At 45.3% G+C, this 18992-nt stretch overlaps 2 protein-coding genes across 5 annotated transcripts; both read right to left on the bottom strand.

The window, feature by feature from the left end:
- Positions 1-1203: 1203 nt before the first annotated feature.
- Positions 1204-4070, bottom strand: KCNRG (potassium channel regulator). Its single transcript, XM_010208251.2, has 2 exons — positions 3483-4070; positions 1204-1456 (listed from the first exon to the last, which is right to left on the bottom strand). The coding sequence occupies exons 1-2, from the start codon at positions 4058-4060 to the stop codon at positions 1204-1206; spliced, it is 831 nt and encodes a 276-aa protein (XP_010206553.2). The 5' UTR covers positions 4061-4070.
- Positions 4071-5681: 1611 nt separating this feature from the next.
- On the bottom strand, positions 5682-11718 carry TRIM13 (tripartite motif containing 13). 4 transcript variants are annotated; one of them, XM_061994392.1, is made up of 2 exons: positions 11543-11718; positions 5682-6924 (listed from the first exon to the last, which is right to left on the bottom strand). In XM_061994392.1, the coding sequence occupies exon 2, from the start codon at positions 6916-6918 to the stop codon at positions 5692-5694; it is 1227 nt and encodes a 408-aa protein (XP_061850376.1). In that variant the 5' UTR covers positions 6919-6924; positions 11543-11718; the 3' UTR covers positions 5682-5691. The 4 variants fall into 4 exon arrangements, with proteins under 4 accessions (XP_061850376.1, XP_061850367.1, XP_061850357.1 ...); XM_061994383.1 differs by lacking the exon at positions 11543-11718 and adding an exon at positions 11300-11387; XM_061994373.1 differs by lacking the exon at positions 11543-11718 and adding an exon at positions 11137-11191.
- Between the last annotated feature and the right edge of the window lie 7274 nt (positions 11719-18992).

Here is an 18992-nt window from a genome sequence, read left to right on the forward strand (position 1 = left end):
AGAAAAAGAGATATCTGACAGTGGCACCGCCAGTCTGGAATGATCCCTTTCATTCAGACTCCTCAGGGCAAGAAACAGACGGGCGATTCCCACCACCTCCCTTCATTTTAAGTCCTGCAAATGCAGCAATAAATTCCCATTTTAAAGCTAATGAAAAGCCAGATCTCGTTCCTCAGCCAAGAAAGCCCAAACAAGCTCTACTTGGCTGTTTTCTAATTTTGGAAGGATGGTGTTTCATCAACAACAGTCAGATTCAAATAACAAATCCTTGAAGATACAGCTATCATCCTTCCCCGCCCTGAAAGGGAGAACAAACGATTCTTAATTTATAGGACCTCATTAACCTACCTCTCCTGGTACCTGAGCTAATTTTGGCATCTTCACAAAGCATTGTAGAGGACTAACACTCCCAAGGCTTTCAAAGCCACTTCTGCCAAGTCTTTCCTCCTAAATATGTTTTGCACTTCACAAGCTTTAAGAAATCCTTTGTACTATTCTGTTTACCACTGTAGTAACTCTTCCATCAAAAGGACTGTTCAACACATTCTCATTCTTTAATTTAAAGCTCTGACAACTAACTGACCCTTTGTTCACCAAGACCTTTATCATTTAATTCTCAGCGCTGACAAGCAGCTTAATGCCTGAGGAGCTGAGAAGAGGGGAGTGTTCTGCGGGAGACAGTAACACCTTATTTCACCGATGCCAGAGGTGGCTTCACAAAGCCACTTTCTGGTGCCTGGAGCCACGCAGCAAAACAACTCAAGATGCAATTGCAAGAGAAATCGGTGTGTGTCTATCTTTTAAAAGCAGCAGAAGCCACGTGGAGCCATGGTTTGCCTTCCTCCTCCCGCCGCTCTTCCAAGCCCTCGCAGTGGCACTTGTGTCAAGCTGCTCTTCTTTCATGTGTTACTGGGTGTTTATCAGCTATTGACACATCAGCACTGAATATGAACCCAAGGAAATTCTGGAATCTGGTCACGAATCCAGCACTGAATCCGTGCTTCTTTTATTTAGAGCTGAAGAGGGCAGAGTGATAAAAGGCAGGAAAGCAATTTTTAATGTTTTTTGGTGCAAATACTTGGAAAAAATCCTTAATTGTTCATTTGGTACTTTCCTCGGTAGCTGCAGTCTCAAGCAAGCAACAAAAAGGCCACTAGTGCCAAGACAGCCCTCTTGCACCTTCAAATGATGAAAGGAAAGCCTTTATTTCGCTTTCTGCACTTGGCTTCTCTTTGCCTGCGCTGCCCCAGAGCTCCCTCGGGTCTGTCTCACCTCAATGGTGAGGCCTGCAGGACTCTGCATCCTTTCAAAACTGTAGCATTCAACTTTTTCTTCATGGGAGACTGTCCTGGTGCTTATGAGGCGAAATCCATCTTTGAGTAAAGTGTCAAGCAGTAGGCCTAGCACGTTAGTACCATTAATCAGCTTTCTATCATCAGGCTTTATGGAAACATACCTAAAATAAAAAGAAAAGCAGTTACAACACCCTTTAGTTGCTTCTTGCAGGATGGAAGAAGGTTTTTTTTTGAAGAAAAACCACAATCCAAGTCCTCAGATGGTGCAGCTCAGCAGTCACACGGGTTTACAGCAGCCACAGTTTCATGTATTTTTCTTTCCTCCTATGAGGACAATTTATCCCTTTCCCTCATGACAAGAACAGAAATTTTCAGTTCATCCAGTTAAGATGTTGGGGAAGAAGAACTTTTCTTTAAGCCTCACGCCAAAACTTACTTTATTAAGAAATAGCTGTGACAACATCCATCTCATTTCATTTAATGAATGTGTTCCTGTGTGACCTGATCCAGGTGGATCTGCTTGAGCAGGGGGATTGGACTAGATGATCTCTCGAGGTCCCTTTCAACCCCTACCATTCTGTGATTCTGTAATGGAGGGGAAGGACACTCTCTGTGTAATGCTGCAATGGTTCTTCTGGTAAGAGTAAATGATGGAAAGGACAGGGAAGACACATTCACCCCAATGGCATCTCTTTCCATGACACGACATCTTTCTCTGCAAACATTTATTGCAAAGTTATCTTTTACAGCAGGTCTTGGGGTAACAAGTATGAAAATCCTTTTCACATTGCCTCAAATGATTTTGCTTGATATAAAGTACAGGTTCAGAATCTACCCAGACATTTTGAGGAGCAGAAGTCAGGTAAAAATACTATTACAAAACACATAAGCTGACAGGGGTGAAACTGTTCCACAGCTCACAGGAAAGTACACCAAACATTCATGGAAAGCACAAAAAAGGCAAAAGAGTCCATGTCACCACAAAGACTTAAGTCGATAGAAATTCAGCAGGCAACATCATCAAACTTGACTTGTTTCATTACTCAAGATAAGGTTTTCTATTGATCTACAGAGAGAAACTTTTACCAAGTCTGAAGAAATAAAGGAAATAATCAGGAATGATTTTCCCCACTATTTTAAGTTGCCATAATCTACTCAACCAATTGTTAGTCCACTCAAATCGGTAAGACACAATAAAGTTAAGGTTTGGCACATAAAGATACATTGCCTTGCAAATGCAAAGTAGATTTTCTCCTACTTGTTTAGCTAAGGAAAGCCAGAAGAAAGGTAAACTTTGTTCATTATTTTTTTAAAATAATCAAAAGACTGCTCCGTTGACTCATATGTCCAGATAGAAAAACCCTTCTGGAAACAGTTCAATGACATTTCCATAAAACTCCAGATGTTCTAACAGCCACACAGGACAAATTAGGCTACATTTTCTTATACAGTAAGAATGTGTCTCCATACAAGAGAGACATCCAGCAAATGCTAAAAAATATAAGTTGCCATTAGAACATTGTACTGCTATCACAAAAATCACTGATATACAGTCATCTTAATAAAAACAGAACCTGGCTCTGAATTTAAAAAACCCCAATGTGTAGCACATAGTTAATAATCTACCCCTTCTCCCTCCTTCAGGAAAAGGCTTCACAAAAACTTTCCAGTCCCTGAACTGCTACCTTTGTTCCACTCATGTTCTTAACCCTGTTTAGTCATTATCTTTTTCTTCTTTTCCACATTAAAGTCTTTTGAGCTAGTGGAGATTTTCAGCTTCCCCAGCACTTCACTCCTGATTTATTTTTCTTCCTTTGCTTCATTTTACTCTGTGTTTTTCAGGTCCCCCAGGTCACTGATACTGTGCAATTCTAAAGCCTGGGAGAGGGTGAGGAGGAGGAAAAGGCAGAGAGGGGAAGACCCAACAGAACTCAAAGCAAACACTGAGAACAGTATTTTAGGAAGCTGAACAAGAGGTAAATCAGCATAATGGAAATCAAACTGGGTATTTCAGAACTAGAAAAAGTTAACATCAAACTAGTAGAAAGAAGGAAACATTTTTCTTTTCCCTCAGACAGCTGTCCAATAGTTTCTTTAAAATGAGCTTTGCTAGCACATTGCATGTCCTGCATCAACCAGAAGTCACAACAACATTTCCACAATGAGAAGTCACACTGGGGAAAGTACCTGGCCACAAACTGGTCACCGGCAGAGTAGTCAGTACCACACTGAAAAACCACATCATGGTGAGATGGTCTTTCCAAAGGAAGTGGAGCAAGTGGTTTGTGAGAAGGAAAAGGGCTGCTCCAGCTCTGTGAACACTGCTGCCGTGTGAACACAGTAATCCGTTCAGCCAGTGCCTCAACAGTGGTACTGCAGGAACCAAAGACCCGGAAGAAGGCCTGCAGCTCTTGGAGAGAAAAGCGCACTTCCAAGATCTCAAGCCTCGGCTTCAGCAAGTGCTCCTGGCTCAGGAGGTCGCCCAGAGGGTACAGCCCATAGAATTCTGCTTCTCTCCGCAGCCTCTGATAGTCTGAGAAATCAGTAGGTAGGGAGACCTGGAGAGTCCTCAAGAAGTCCATGATGTAACTGAACAAAGTTCCATCTCTGTCCACAAAAAACTCTCCGTTGACCAGCTTGAATTCCTGGTCATCGTCATTCAACATCCGTGCTAGCCTGGACTCGGGGAAGCGCCGCAAGGTGGATGCCCGGGTTACAAACCTCACACCCCCCACACTCAGAATGACCACTTCTCGGTTACTCATCGCTATCTCTGCCACTCAGCTCTGATCTAAGACTGTGTGGCTTGATCCTTCCTAAACTGCATGGCATCTGCAGCTGTGAGAACCATTCAGTGCTTTTAGTAAGTGTTTGGAGCGAGGTGTGGAGCAGCGACAGCATTCCCAGGCAACAAAGATGTAAATACCGTGTACAATAGTTTTGTTTGCAGCATTTGGTTGCTTGGAAACTTCAAGTCTTGGAATTTAATGTTTTATTTTTGAAATGAACAGCTTGCAAGGACCATGGGAAGACAGTGACTTGACTTGTCACAACTTTTTAAACCTTGAGAAAGGCCAACAAATATCCTCAAAGTATGGCACACATTACCTCTGTTTCTGGGAAAGGGCAACTAAATGTTTTTGTTCCATGTACTGCTGTTCACGTGACCACTGCAAACAGAGGTTAGGTGTGCTTCAAGCAATACATCTGAGGATTCTATGCTCTTAAAGAAGGGCACTTCGGAGAGCTCAACCTTACAGTTCACTTCAAATCTATTGTCCTGTGGCCAAGAAATACACCCAGAAAATTCAGTTAATTCCTGAAACAAGGTATGTGAAAAACAGTAACAGAAGAAGAGTCTGTGTGTGTTCCAGTGCTCAAGCACTTCCAAACACCAACATCCATACTCCTGTCACATTAGTCACTCTGTTCCAAGGAATCATTCCATCATTATTCCTGGCTTATGGAATTCTGGAGAGACAGATGGGCAGGAGAGAAACTGCTCAGCCTGCCACCTTCACAGGGCTTGAGCACAAGCTGCTTCTTTCCTGTGGCTGACCCTGCACGCCTCTCACCCCACTGAGCCGTCTATATTAAGGCCACTTTTTAAGAATGTGGCTTCAGAGAAACGTGGATTTAACAAGACAGCTCAGTTAACCCAACAACTTCATGCTGGAAAACTAAATTCCAAAGTATGCACCATCTGCAAAGTGTGTGCTGTCTTAACACCCTCACTGATTTATCTTTACCCCATGAATTTATGCCTGCCCTGAAGATATATTTCTGTAAGAACATGTAAACAATAACCAGCATCTACAGGAATCACAATGCACAGGATAGTTATAAGGTTTGGTTATACAAAAAAATACATCTATCCATTTCAGTGAGAAGTAACATCTTCAGATAGAAGGTGGCTCCAGAAGGTGAATGATGCCCTCAGTATTCTGCAGTGGAAGGGCAGTCCTCAAGAAGCCACTCAATACAGCACTCCTCTCAGCCACAGCTGTTCTTCTTTCCAAACCACCTCTCAGTTAGAAAAAACAAAAAACAACTATGGCCTTTTAGGTAGTGACATTTTTTATCTTGTTCTACAATTATATCAGCATTAAGCTAAGTACACGGTTTGGCCCTGTATTTTGGTTAAGAAAAATGGTTTAGAGTGAATAATATTCCCATAATCACCACTGAAAGAAGAATCGAGAAATAATGTTTTTCAAAGCTCCATTTCATCTTTCAGTTTATCAGTGCTCAACCTCTGTGAGCAGTGTGAATGTTTTGGAAACATTCCAAATCTTTCAATGTTTTCACTGGAAGCCTTAAAAAAAACAATTGATTTTAAGAACGTCTATGTTTTCTTCACCAGATCTCTCTTAGTTCTTATATTTCAGCAGGGCCTTCACAACAGTTTATATTTGCACACAAACTGTGCAACATTATCCAGTACAACCATCGTATAGTTTTTACACTTTTCTCTCAGAAGTGAAGCTCCATCTGTCATCTGTTCCCAGTAAAAGACTGCATGATCTGCTATCTCCACCGTATCTGCCAAATAGGACATGCTCACTGTAAAGAACTGAGTCTTCCAGCACTGGAAGTTGTCAACGACTGACTCCACGAAGGACATTCTGGTGAGGGCAAGAACAAGCAAGCAAAGAAGAGAGTTCACTATAAATCTGCGCGAAAAAAATGAGGGAATCCTGAATTTCAGACTGTTGTTTTCCTGAGGCAATGAAAGTTTGTCCACGTCAACTAGTTTTATTCCGTTCCACTGGCTGGTATCAAAGCTCTTCATTGTAGGGCTGATGTCCACACTGGAACAAGGCAGAGGGGTTTCTTTGAGCACCTTAATTTTTTCCCTGAACTCCTGCATCTGTTGCAGAAATATAATGGGTTCGGACACATCCTTGAAGGCCTCGGCGATGTTGAAGGCCATCCGTTGCTCCTGCAGGATTGTGTTCAGCTTGTTGATTTCTGGATCATAGGCTTGCATCACCGCAAGCTTCATGGTCTCAAAGTCAGACAGAATCTCGTTGCGTTTCTGCTCCAGCGTGTGCTGCAGCTTCTCAAAGAACTCCTTCACTTTGTCAGAATCTTTGGTCAGCATCTGCAGAGCCTTCCTCTTACTAGTTTCTAAGGTATCCAGCCGCGAGAGGGCATCTCCACAACGCCAAGTTTCAAAGCCCTGAAAGAGGGTTTCAAAAGCCCGCTTCTCCTGGGAATAAGCTTCTTCAATGGAACAGAAAACGTGCTTTGTATGGTCACCACGGGTGGCACAAACCCCACAGATCAGCTGCATGTCTGTCCGGCAAAAAATGTTAAGGGGTTGCCCACTGTGCACTTTGCACACGGGCATTTTGGGAGTTACTTTGATTTTGTTATACTTCTCCACGATGCCTTTCAGGGAATAGTTGACTTGCAAGCTGTTCACTCCAGTAACAGGAGTTTCTTTCCTGCACGTGGGGCACTTGAAAGGGGACACCCTCCAAAGCACATTCCGCACGTTGCCCTCGAGAATTCCTTCCAGACACTTTCTGCAGAAATTGTGTGAACAGGGTAGGACACGAGGATCGTCGAACAGGCTGCAGCAAATAGGACAAGTGAGATCTTCCTCTAGGAGCTCCATTGTATCCTAGGAAAGAGAAGAAAGACAGTAACAGGACTTAGAAAATGTATTTCTCCTCCAGGAAAATCATACGAAACCTGATCTCCATCTGGGATGTGGCTCAGTGAGAAAAGGATCTACTTTTTCCTCCAGTGTCCTCAAGACAGAGCCTCAGCTGGGCTTTTGCAGCCAGTCCAGCCAGCTGTGGTACCTGGCCACCACGCCGCAGGCATCGGAACGGCTCCCTGGTCTGACAAAACCACTTTGGGGCTCTCAGCTAGGAATGCTGGAAAAGAAGGCTTGCCAAACCCAGCAAGGGCTCTGAACGAAAACAACTCATGCACCCAGTAACAGTTCAAGACTTACATCTTTTCTCACTGATGTAATACACAGAAACTGGGTTTTCACAACAGATACCCAGCTGATGTGCCCTGCCAAGTTTTGAGTACTCTCTACTTGCTCAACTCATCCAAAGCTTACAGCTCTAAACCCCATGCACTGCTACTGTAAGAAGGCCATGTTAAAGGTGCCTGAAAAAGCCCAGATTCAGAATTTCTTCAGCTACAGAATATGTGATATGGCTCTTTGCACTACCTGCAAAGCCAACTCAAAAAGTTATCTTTTCTCTTGGTCCTGCAATGTTATTAAATAACCAAGTGAACGTGTTCAGCACAAAGTTTCAATACTTCAAAGAATAGCTGCCCTCGATCGTTGATAATTCATCGTGAAACACAACTCTCAAGTGTTTTTACTCATCTGTAATCTCTACCTCAAATTCTGTTCTCACAGCATTCATAACTCAGCAATTTGTTTCTGTGAACCGGACCTACAGGAAGAGGATTTATCGTGAAATCCTTTCTACTGGGAAGTCTCACGGAAAAGAATCTTCCAGTGCCTCTAGCCAAAGCCAAGTTCTCAGATGCAGACACCTTAGAATTTGCAGCATGCTCTAAGAAAACAAATAGCTAATGAAGACCAAATTGGATGACACTTTGTATTAGCCAAAACTCTCATCTACTTAGTTTTGAGCTATAATTAGTAAGATGCTTCCCTTGTATGAATTCCTTCCATATTATACAATTTGTATTCATATATGTATGTAATAAAGTTCATTTCATAAATTAAAAGATGTATCACAAAAAAAGGAGCATCAAAGTACTGCTGTGACAACAAGGCATATGAATGAGCTCTTTAATTAGTTTTGATGTTATTAAGGCTTCTGTCCCCTCAAAGAGACCTAAAGTGGAAAATGTGCATGCCCAGAGGAATGCTGCAAGGGAAGATCCATGCTGCACAGGACAAGAAGAGCGATAAAATCAATACTACTGACGCAAAGAAAGCAAAGGTCACTACAAGGAAGAAAGGCAAGGTCAATTCCGAGTTTCCTTCACAAGAGGACTGGTACAGTCCCAGTGAGACTTCACAGTGAAAGTCATTTCTGAGAGGTGTAAGCAAACCTCCCATGCTTTTCCAGTGATGAAGAGGAGTGGTGTTCTCTCTGTTTATTTGAATAAGGAAAGTTTGGAAAAAATTGCCAGCTTTTCTACTCAGCCTCAGGTCATCAGGCAGACGGAGACACCATTACAGCTAGGGACAAATCTCCAGAGAGAAGGTTTCATTAATCCATTTACCACCAAAGGTTTCCTGTAAGACCACAGATTCAATTCAAAAACTTAACTTCCTGTGAGAAGAAAGTGATTTTGAAGCACCTCTCATTGCTAGAACAAGCAACATTTCTTCTCTGTCCTCTTCCTACTGCTAAAAAGAATGGAATGACAGGAAGACGATGACTTTGCCCCTACACTCTTGAGTCTTCCTCTTCATGAAGAGATCTCTCTTTCCAACCTGTACTCACAGCTTTTGGCCACAACAGCAGCACAATTTGTGATCAGTTTTGCTCACATGTTTAGGGAATAGTAACTACAAAACTAAAATGCCAGTTCTCCATCATCTGTCAGTACATGAAAATTGATAGTGCAGAAAATACTTGGTCTGGCCCACCTCCTTTATCAGGGAGGATTTTACTTCTTGGTTAGGGAGCTGGAAAGGCAGCTTTGCATGCCTGACAGTGAGGACTGCAAACCACTGCAGAAAATACTTACTACAACATGTCCCATCAAAACTGCAAGACTAACATTGAAGACTTTCATGCTCCCAAAAATACAAAAAGCATACACAAAAAGGTTCCATGATCCAAATAAAACTGTCCTGTTGCATTCCAACCCCACTTATCAAATTAAATAATTATGCTTTATATATATATCTGAATTTCAGAATCATTATACGATATCATTAAAATCTTAGCTTTTTAAAAACAAACAAACAAAAGAACAGGCGCTTTTTTTTTCTCCTCTTACAATACCAGTAACACCAAACCAAAACTACTGAAAACTTGTATGACTGGTTGGGACAGCTGAACTTCTCTCTTCTTTAGGCCATTAATTTCAGAGACTAAGCGTGTGGATTGAAATGTCCCTTTGTATTAGCAACTTGGTATTTGTGTGAAGAACTACAGCAACATTTCAACTTCTCCTTTGGGAATTTCTCCGTGTAACTTCTGATCCATGTTTGGATGGCCCTGGAATTCCCCACTCATAGCACATAGACCAAAAGGCACAGTGGTTTCCTCCTTCATCCGAGCAGCATAAACTCTCTGGATACAAAACCAGCCACATGTCACCCATCAGAAGGAACAACTAGCACAGTTTTATCATTAGGAAGACGAATGGCAAAACAAATCAAACCATAAATGCAAAGACAGCCACAGTAGCTTTTTCCCACACTCCAGAGTGAAATTAATTTAGCATGCTTCTCAGCACAGAAGTTGAGTTTATCAGCCAGCAGCAGGCTGAAAGCAAAACTAAAATTTCACCAAGCTTCAAACAAAACAAGAAGACAGCTCTTGAATTACAAGTTTCCTGCAATGAGGTGTAAGTATCCTAAATAAAACTTGACCAAGGCAGGCTGCATTTCCTCAAGCAGTTGTGCTAGTCAACGAGAGACCTCGTCTCCCTTCCTTCACAAGGACCCCAGTCCTTGTCTGTGTTTCCTGCAAGGAATTTCACTAGCCTCCTGTCAGGCTGGTGTGCTGAATCAGACCAAAAAAGGGTCCCATGCAGATAAGAAATAAGGGGGACAGGTGCTCCTCCTTCCAGCAGCTCTGCTCACCCCACTGAGAGGAACTGCAACTGAATGGTCAGTGTCGATATTTTAACATGGAATGAATGACCTCCAGGTGCAGTAGGTATCCAGGCAGCCAGAAAGAGCTGAGGAAAGCAGCCATGCTTAAACCTGTTATTTCGAAGTTTCTTCCGGGAGTACCAGGTAGATTCTACATGTTCAGCCTTCACAAAGCTAGAAAGGCCTGGAGAAATAAGCAAATCTGGTTCAGTGCAGTTACGGCCCCAAGAATACTGTTTCACCAACAGGCTTTGACAACGTGCAGGGCACGGGGGGCAGCACCAACACATGCTTTTGCCCTCAGAGAATCATAGAATAGTAGGGGTTGGAAGGGAGCTTTAGAGAGTTTTTAGAGTTCAGCTCCCTGCTAAAGTGGGTTCACCTCGATTAGGTCACACGGGAACGTGTCCAGGCAGGTTTGGAAAATCTCCAGAGAAGGAGACTCCACACTTTCTCCGGACAGCCTGTGCCAGGGCTCCCTCACCCTCACAGGAGAGGAGTTTTTCCTTAAGCTTAAGCGGAACTGTTTGTGTTCTTGCTTTTGTCCATTACCCCTTGTCCCATCACTGGACACTACAGAAAAAAGTGTCATCCCATCCTCTTGACATGCACCTTTCAAATACTCATAAGTATTAATAAGGTCCCCCCTCTGTCTGCCCTCGCCTACCTGTCCACCTGCCCAGGCAGAAGGCTTTTGGCTACAGCCCACTCCTGCCGGGGAGATCCCCGACACCGGCCCAACCGACGGCATTCCCGCCGGGCCTGGCCCTGCTCTCCGGCCACGGGCCTGCCCGGGGGTCACAGCCCCTCTCTCGGGCACCGCTGCCCGGGGAGGGCGGCCCTCTGAGTCCGCCTGCGCCTCGCAAAGAACAGATAAACCGGCGGCGGGGCTTATGGAGGACAGCTGAAACCGCAGCGTCCCCGCAGCGGCCGGGAGAGGCCTCACACCGCCTCCTCGCACCGCCGCGGCCTCCGCTCGCCGCGCCGGGCCGGGCCTGCCCCTCACGCCACCGCGCCGCCCGGGCCCGGCCCGCGCCGCCCCCGGCCCGCGCCACCTACCATGCCGGGCCGGCGGCCACCGAGAGGCCGGGGGCAAGCGGACTGAGAGGGCCGCCGCGGCCGCCCACGCCGCGCCGGCCCCGGGCGCTGCCCCGCTGCCTCCGGGCCCGAGGCTGCCCGCCGTCGCTCCAGCCCCCGGCCCGGGCCGGCGTCCCGCTCTCACCTCGGCAAGGCGCGGCGGCGCGCTCGTCGGTCAGCAGCAGCGGGCGATGCCGAAGGCCGCCATCCGCTGTCCGCCCTGCCACACGCCCCTCCTCGCCGCGCCCCGCCGCCGCCGCTCGGCCCGGGAGGGGTGGGCAGGCCCCGGCCCCGGCCCCGGCCCCGGTCCCGGTCCCGGTCCCGTCTCCGGATCCGGCCCGCAGAAGGGATCGGCCGGGAGCTGCTGCCCGCCGTCCCCTACACCCACCTCTGCCGGCGGCCCCCGTCCCGGGGCAGGAGCTGCTGCGGCTCTTGCTCCTCCGCTTGCCCGTGAGCGGCGAGGAAAAGTCCCCGAGGCAGCGGGAAAGAGGAGCGGGCGGCCTCTGGGCCGGGCCGTGGATGCCGCTTGCCTGAGGCGCCGGTGGCCGAGGACAGCAGCCCGAGCAAGCCGCCTGCTCCCCCGCAGAGATATTTACGGGTTTCTGTTGTTTATTAACTCTGCTGAATTGAACTTCAGACTGCAGCTCACAGGCGCACGTTGCACAGACTACCAAGGAGCACTGCTGGGTGGCAATCCCCCTGAGCATTTTACACTTCCTGAGAGCACTTAGGAAAGGAAAACCAACATCATTGTAGCCAGATATCTCCTTCATAAATGGATGGAGATTAATTCCGTTTGCTTTAATGCCCTGGCTGTACCATTTCCTAATGGTCAATCTCTTGTAGAGTAATGCGGCCTGTCGGAGCTCTGAGGGTCTCCCCTGAGAGGATTATTACACCCAGGGGGTTATTACACCCCAGAGGATTATTACACCCACCAGTACCGAGGAGACAACACAGAAGGGACCCTGCAGCTACAGGACCACAAAACTCTGGACAGAAGTGCTGAGACAGCAGATAATCTTTTTGATTTGTGTCTTTTTCACAGACTTTCTTTTAGTTCTCAGGCAACAGCTCCACATCAAAGCCAAACTGCACTTGCTTTTGAGTTAGACTTTGTGAAACTCTGCATCAAAAGCTGCTCCAAAACGCATGTGCTCTGCCTCCTGCATCCCTGCCACTCCTCTGCTCTTCGCTCACCCACTGCAGTCAAGTCACTGGGGAGACTCACATTCAGGACTACCTACGCAAGAAACGTCATAGCCCAGACCGTATTTCTATCAAATCAAGCTTCCTTATGCATCTGACATGTTTCTTCTGATAGTTGAGGTTGTGGTTCCACAAATCACTGCAGCCGCAAGAGGAAGAGCTCTCTTCCTTGCCTTCCCTCTGGCCTCCACCTGAGCTGGCCTGCCCTCTCAGCTGTGCTCAACAGGAGCAGCTGGACCAAGGACAAGTATTTTCAAAAACGCCCTTCAGAGCACTCATACCCTTGGGCATTCCATCCGCTATTTACTAGAGAATGGCCCTAGAAGGTAGAGCTGCTGCACAAAAGCAACTGAGACCTTCAGATGCACTTCCTCATCCTGCTTGTTTCTTCTTAATTAATTGCCCTCCATCTTCTTTGCTGTTTATTAAAAACAAGTAATTCCAGCTAGTTTCTGAAAAGTGATAGCTTAATCCATGCTTCAGCTACCAAAACTGTGTTAAAGAGATATCACAATGCTTGCACACTTACTGGGTACCTCTTATCTACCCTTGCCCCAGCAGGCATTTTTACATCAAGAATTTCCCGATTCTAGTCATCTTCTCTGTAATCTTAGATATTAACAATATCTAAAATATTAAAGATATTAATGACAGAGTGGTATTTTAGATTCCTCACTCACTGTTAAGTTAATATGTTTTTCGTACCATTTTTTCTCCTGATATATATATTTAGACCACACTATTTATTCCTCACTAATTCTTTGGGCTGGTCCTACTCTATCTCCTTATAAATGAAGGAGGAGCTGTATGGGCACAATAGTGGCCACCTGTCTGCACAGCCTATCTCCTCTTCATTAGGACCATTTGAAAATGTTCTTGTCCCTCCTTGCCTGGGTTTTCTTCTGTCAAAGACGAAAACTTAAAGGTATGAGCAAGCACCGCTTGGCATTTTGGTGCTTGGGGTATAGACAGTGCCAAGCCAGGACCATAGCTGTCCCAAGCATCATCAGATATAATTTGGACATTTTATTTCTTCTACCTGGCTGACAAAGTTGCACACAACAGTTTTGCACACATATAAGTCCATCTTTCTCTACTCTTTTTAACTCTCTACTGCTCAGAGTGGTTTTTCAACAGTGTTTTGCTTATGAGCCTGCATTTCCACAAGACGTGTAGCTGAGGTGCCGAGGGACATGGTTGAGTGATAGACATGGCAGTGCTGGGTTGGACTCGATGATCTTAAGGTCTTTCCCAACCAAAACAATTCTACGATTCTGTGATCTGCGAGCACATCTTCCCAAAGCAGTATCAGAGGCCATTTGTTGAAGCTTCAGAGAAAAGCTCTGCCTGAAAGTGCATCAGTAGGTCTGTGGCAACAGTTCCCTACCTAATAAGGAAACAAAGCCAAAGGAAATCTAGGCACAAAGGAGAGGCCTGGCTGGGAGAGAAGCATTAGGGAAATGTCACCCTAATCAAAAAAGGGTCAAAAAGAGGGGTAAGAGTTTGGAAGGAATTACAAAACATTGTCACATCTTTATGTGACAAATGCCATCTTTGTTGTAAGACAAAGGGATAGTGTCTATTCTCACCTTTCAACTTTAGAGAGGACCCAGACATTTGGTCTTCTACTAAGAATTTCTGAGGCTCAAGCCCTATGCAGTGATTCAGTCAGCGGCCTCAGAGCTGACTGCGACCGCCCTCCTCGCGTGTACCAGCCCCGCCAGCCTCTGCGGATACTTCACCGAGCTGAGCCAACCCGCTAAGCCAGCAGAATGCTATTCCCTTTCTCTGCCGGAATGAGTATTCTGCTGATTCAAGGAGTTACACCAGTTCACTGCAAGATTAGACAATGACCAGCAGAGGAGTGAGGAAAAGAGGAACATGATTTTTCCCTTTCTGTGGAAGCAAGCCATTAAGTGACTCAAGCCGTAACAGATAATTTTATCCTGAGAGGTAGATTCATAGGGGGTTAAGCCAAGCTGAGACTGTGCTACTGGCAAAAGAGATAATTCCATCCTTTTCCCTTCCCTTAGTCATGCTTTCCTGATGCCTCCTCTGCGCTGGCTCTGACATTCATGCGGCCACATGTTAGGCTAGATCCGCTTGCCAACAGAGCTGAAAGCTAATCCATTTTTTTTTTTAAGACAAAAAAAGTTTTCCACAGGATCAATTTTGGCAGCCAGCTGATCCCACAGCCGACCAAACACCGCTGCCAGGGCCAGCCAGCGAGAGGGCCCGTGTCAGTGGCAGCCTGCACACACATCAGCATAAACCAGGAGTGTCCCTGCAGGCCATAATTTTCACAAATGCCTCCAGCCAGCTATCACCAGCGCTGCTGCCAAAAGTAACATAGCCTTGCCCTTCGGCCACACCAGCTGCTCATGTACCCCCTGTGCTGTGCTGCGCAGCAGAAGATGCCTAACACAAAACCAATTGATAAATGCAGCTGGAGTTTAATGCAGCTTTTGATTTTATTTCCACACCCCGCCCCTCAGGTTTGTATTTGCTATCAGTAAAGGTGAGTTGAGGGCATTTTCCAGTCTTATCCTTGGCTGCAAGTTTGCCTTTTACTTCCCACTGAAGGAGGTCAAGGCTTCATGTCCCATTGCAGAGGTGTCAGAGCACACACTGGCATCGGGACAGTGAATTCTTGAAGCACACTGCTTTATTCAGCTGTGCTGGTGTGAGCACACCCTCCAATGGAGAGAGACAATCTGAGAAGCACCACGTAGTTGCTGTGGGGATCTAAATATGAAAATAAATCTGGAAGAGCTTTGATGCTGATAGCAGCTCAGCAAGAAGATGCTGTAAGATAGCACAAATAAAGAAACTATCCAAACCAGCTCCATCTATCTAACACCTTACTCATGTATAAATGTTTCACAGCTATACCATGTCTTGACTACATTTCTTTTCAGCAGATACATCTGGACCATATTAAACGCTCCAAATGAAGGATCAGAGAAAGCAGTTTCTCGTTATTGTTCCATAAAAGCTACTTTTGATATGCGTTGTAGAAATGCCAGGCATTAAAAATCCATGAAGGATCCTCAGTGACTGAGATGATCAACTGCTGTTTTAAGCTCTGAATTTCAGAGGCTGCCGTGATATCTACAGGGTCGCCAATGATTATTTTAGCAGCACTGAAGAGCCCTGCAGTTTTACATACTGTCCTCTGACCCACACAGTTAACTAATATTCAGCACTTTGCCAGACTTTCCTGCGAGGGGAGGAAAAAAAAAAATCAGTGATGAATTCAGTTATCTCCTCAGTGTAATTCTATTTATTTACAAAGAATGTACAGCCACGTCCCATTTCCCTTGCACGCAGAGGAAGCGAATGGGAGGGAGTGCCGCGCGGCTCTGTCCAAGTTTGCTGCTCCAGCCAGGATGCTTGCCCAGAAGAAGCTGTCCCTTGGCTTTTTCTCAGGGCCATGCACCACTGCTTCTCCCACTGTCTGCTGGCTCTTGCACGGTGTTTCCGGTCCTGGACATGCACACAGGCAAACACAGCTGCAACCAATCTGTGCTTTTGCTGCGCGTTCGCAAGCAATCCCTAGAGGAATGCCTCTGACTTTCCCCAAATTAGTGCTTGCTCATACGAGTTAGCTCATCTTAGCGCTTGGCCCTGTAGCCCTGCACCGTGGGCAGCGGTTTCTAGCTTTTTAGCTATCTTATGCCATAAAGGAACTTAATTGCTCCTTCCTGAACAAAGCATGGCCAGCATGCCTGTCGGGCTTAATGAGGTTTGTGATTGCCTAAACATCAACTGCTCCAGTGGGTTTTGCTTGTATTGCATAAAGAGAAGAGAAGTGGCCACCAAAGTAAATAGAAAGATGAGGAGTAAAATTAATTTTCATATACAATTTCTTCTTTGACTTTGCAAGCATCGGATTAACTGTATAGAACAGAAGACTTCCTACAGAACGTTAATCCTCACAAGAACATATTATAATTAAGACTTCAGAAGTACAAGCACAACCTGTTTTTCATCTGAGACCTTGTCAGTATCATCTTCCAAACCACAGGCCTGACCCTGGGAGTGGAAGGACTGCTTTCAATAAACAAACCTTGATTTTCCAGTCTTGCACCATCATTTACTTCTGTGCAAGTTGCACAGAGATGTCACTAAATCCATTCCAGCATATTTCGTAACTACTTCTTTCATTGGTTTTCACAGGTGTAAATGCCTTCACAAAGCTTGTGGCAGCAGAGAAGTAAGTCCCAGTGTTTTTTACTAGCAGGGCAAAGAGGAAGTTTTTTTCTGAGAACTGATGAGTCATGTTGTAGTACACATTGTAACAAGAGGCAAGAGTTCCTCCTTCTCCTGCAAATTTGGCGCTATCTAGAATCTTTTTGAAATACACTTGTCTGCAGCCAGGACATCTACTTTTCAGGGCTAATGAGACAGTTGTATTTTGTGAATGAAGCTCTGAGCTAGAGAACAAAACAAGTAAATGACCATCATTTTTTTTTCAGCAGGACCTCCAAATGCGCCTGCATTTGTGAATGGATGGGACCGGTCCTTTTGCTGTTCTGCTAACATGGTTCCTAGACAAAATGTCTCTGCTGCTACTGTTCAAGGAAACAACAGTTAAAACCCTTTGAGCAACAAACATGTTTAGGCATGCTGAGCCTAATTTTGCTTCCAGTGTGGGAGGGTCCTAAATACTTGGCCTCCCCAGTGAAAGAAATGCACATTCAAGAAAGGCAGAAGCAGAATTAACCCTTCATTGCCAAGCACAGCTGCACTTCTAAATCTTAGAGTCCAGATCTTCATTTCCTTGGGGCAGTTCTTTGCACACTGTAAAAATTTTGGAGTTCAAATATGCTCTAAACAAGCTGAAAAGCACATTCACAAATATGGTACTATCCTGCTGGAATTCCTCACCTCATCCTCCAAGAAAAGCATATGATTAAGCCATGTTTCTTACCAGCCAGTCAGCTGACTTTTGCCTTACTTCCATTTACTTACTTCCACCAGACCAGAGTTGTTACCTGCTTGATTTTCTCCAGAGCTGGAGCCTTCACTCAAGGCACGCATATATTTTTGCCACCATTCCCGCACAACTCATGATGACACTGAGTGCTCAGCAACTTGGATTCCACACCTGAAGGGGGTCAGGATGGACTGCAGGGAGAAATGCTTCACTGACCTTGGTTCCCTGAGGCTTCCTGTCCGCAGAGCACATATAGGCACTGGATTCAATGTGCTCCAAAGCAGCACTGTCATCTTTTCCAAGATGTGGCATGCTGCACAAGTGCTGCAGTCTGCTGGCCTGTAAAACCAGCCTCTCAGGTTAAGAAAGCAGTGGAGCAGGAAACTGGCAGTAAGACACAGCCAGTGTTGGAAATGAAAATAACTTGATAGTAAAATATTAGAATTAATTGTGCAAAACCAGGATGAATTGAAACTTGCCAAAGATGGACAACTATGAGAGCTGAGGCCTGAGACCACAAACTTCAGGATGACAAAGCACTGGGAGTCCTCTGGTGCTAAGGAGATAAACTAGAAGAAAGGGGAGATAGCAGTCCTACCTCAAGTTAGTAAAAGAATGGTGACACTGACTATATCCAAGTGCAGATAAACTAAGATGCTTTTAAACCTGCAAAGAACTGCAGCTTCTCAGATAAGAACAGAAACCATCTGGAGGTGCAAAAAGCAACAAGAAGACCTCAGACTCAAATATCACCATTGGACAGAGGCACCACAAGAGGGGTGAGGAACTTCAGATTGTGAGGGTATAATAGCCCTGGGATTTCTTGTTTTGAGATCACTCTCATAAGACAGGGTCCAGCTTGAGCTGTCATAAACTGACTCTGTGCCAGAATGCAGAGTCCAAACTTAGTTACAATCAGGAGCTAAGACTGGATCCAGCTGAACGTGGATACCCCTCGGAAAGAGTTCAGAAAGCAGGGGAGTCCAGTCCAAGCCTCATGACTCAGCAGGAGAAGCCCTATGGGAAACTCCTACAATAGCCAGACGCTGCTCCCCAAAGCCCCATCCCCTTGAGTCCAACCCATTCAGCAGTGCTGACTTCACATGGTGACATGCGTTTGTGTTCCCAGTGCCTGTTTGGGGGAAGAAAGGACTTACTGCGGCACAGAGGAAAAAAAAGGGATGGGGAATCATTTGGAGGTCGAGTCTCTAAGTTGTTGGGTTTTTTTTAAACTATACTAACATTTGTCATTTAGCATTTACTGTAACAAACCCGCAGTGTGTTACAGACAATAAAAGTCCCGCAGTGACTTAAATGTGACTAATTATGTGAACACAAGCTACCAATGAGAATCATGATGCCCTCCATGCGAAATAAATAAACATCGGTTTCCACCTAGTATTTATTTCTTAGAAGTTCAAGCCTAATCCCATTTGGCATATTTTCAGGAAAGGAGTTCTTGACCCCAAATGTTTATGGGCTGTAAGTCCAATAAAAGAAAGGATGCATATTTAAAAGCTGGTCTTAAAATCAGTTTGATTTTAGGCTCAACTTTGAGAAAGACAGCATTTCACCTCATGTTTCAAGTTAAGGGGTAAGTATGACTGATACAGCCTATCCAGACTGATATTTCTTGCTACAAAACTTTCTTTTACCAGGGGTTTTTGAATATCTGCTTAACCTCAGACAG

The sequence above is a fragment of the Colius striatus genome, chromosome 1, assembly GCF_028858725.1.
Source record: "Colius striatus isolate bColStr4 chromosome 1, bColStr4.1.hap1, whole genome shotgun sequence".
NCBI classification, from domain to species: Eukaryota; Metazoa; Chordata; class Aves; order Coliiformes; family Coliidae; genus Colius; species Colius striatus.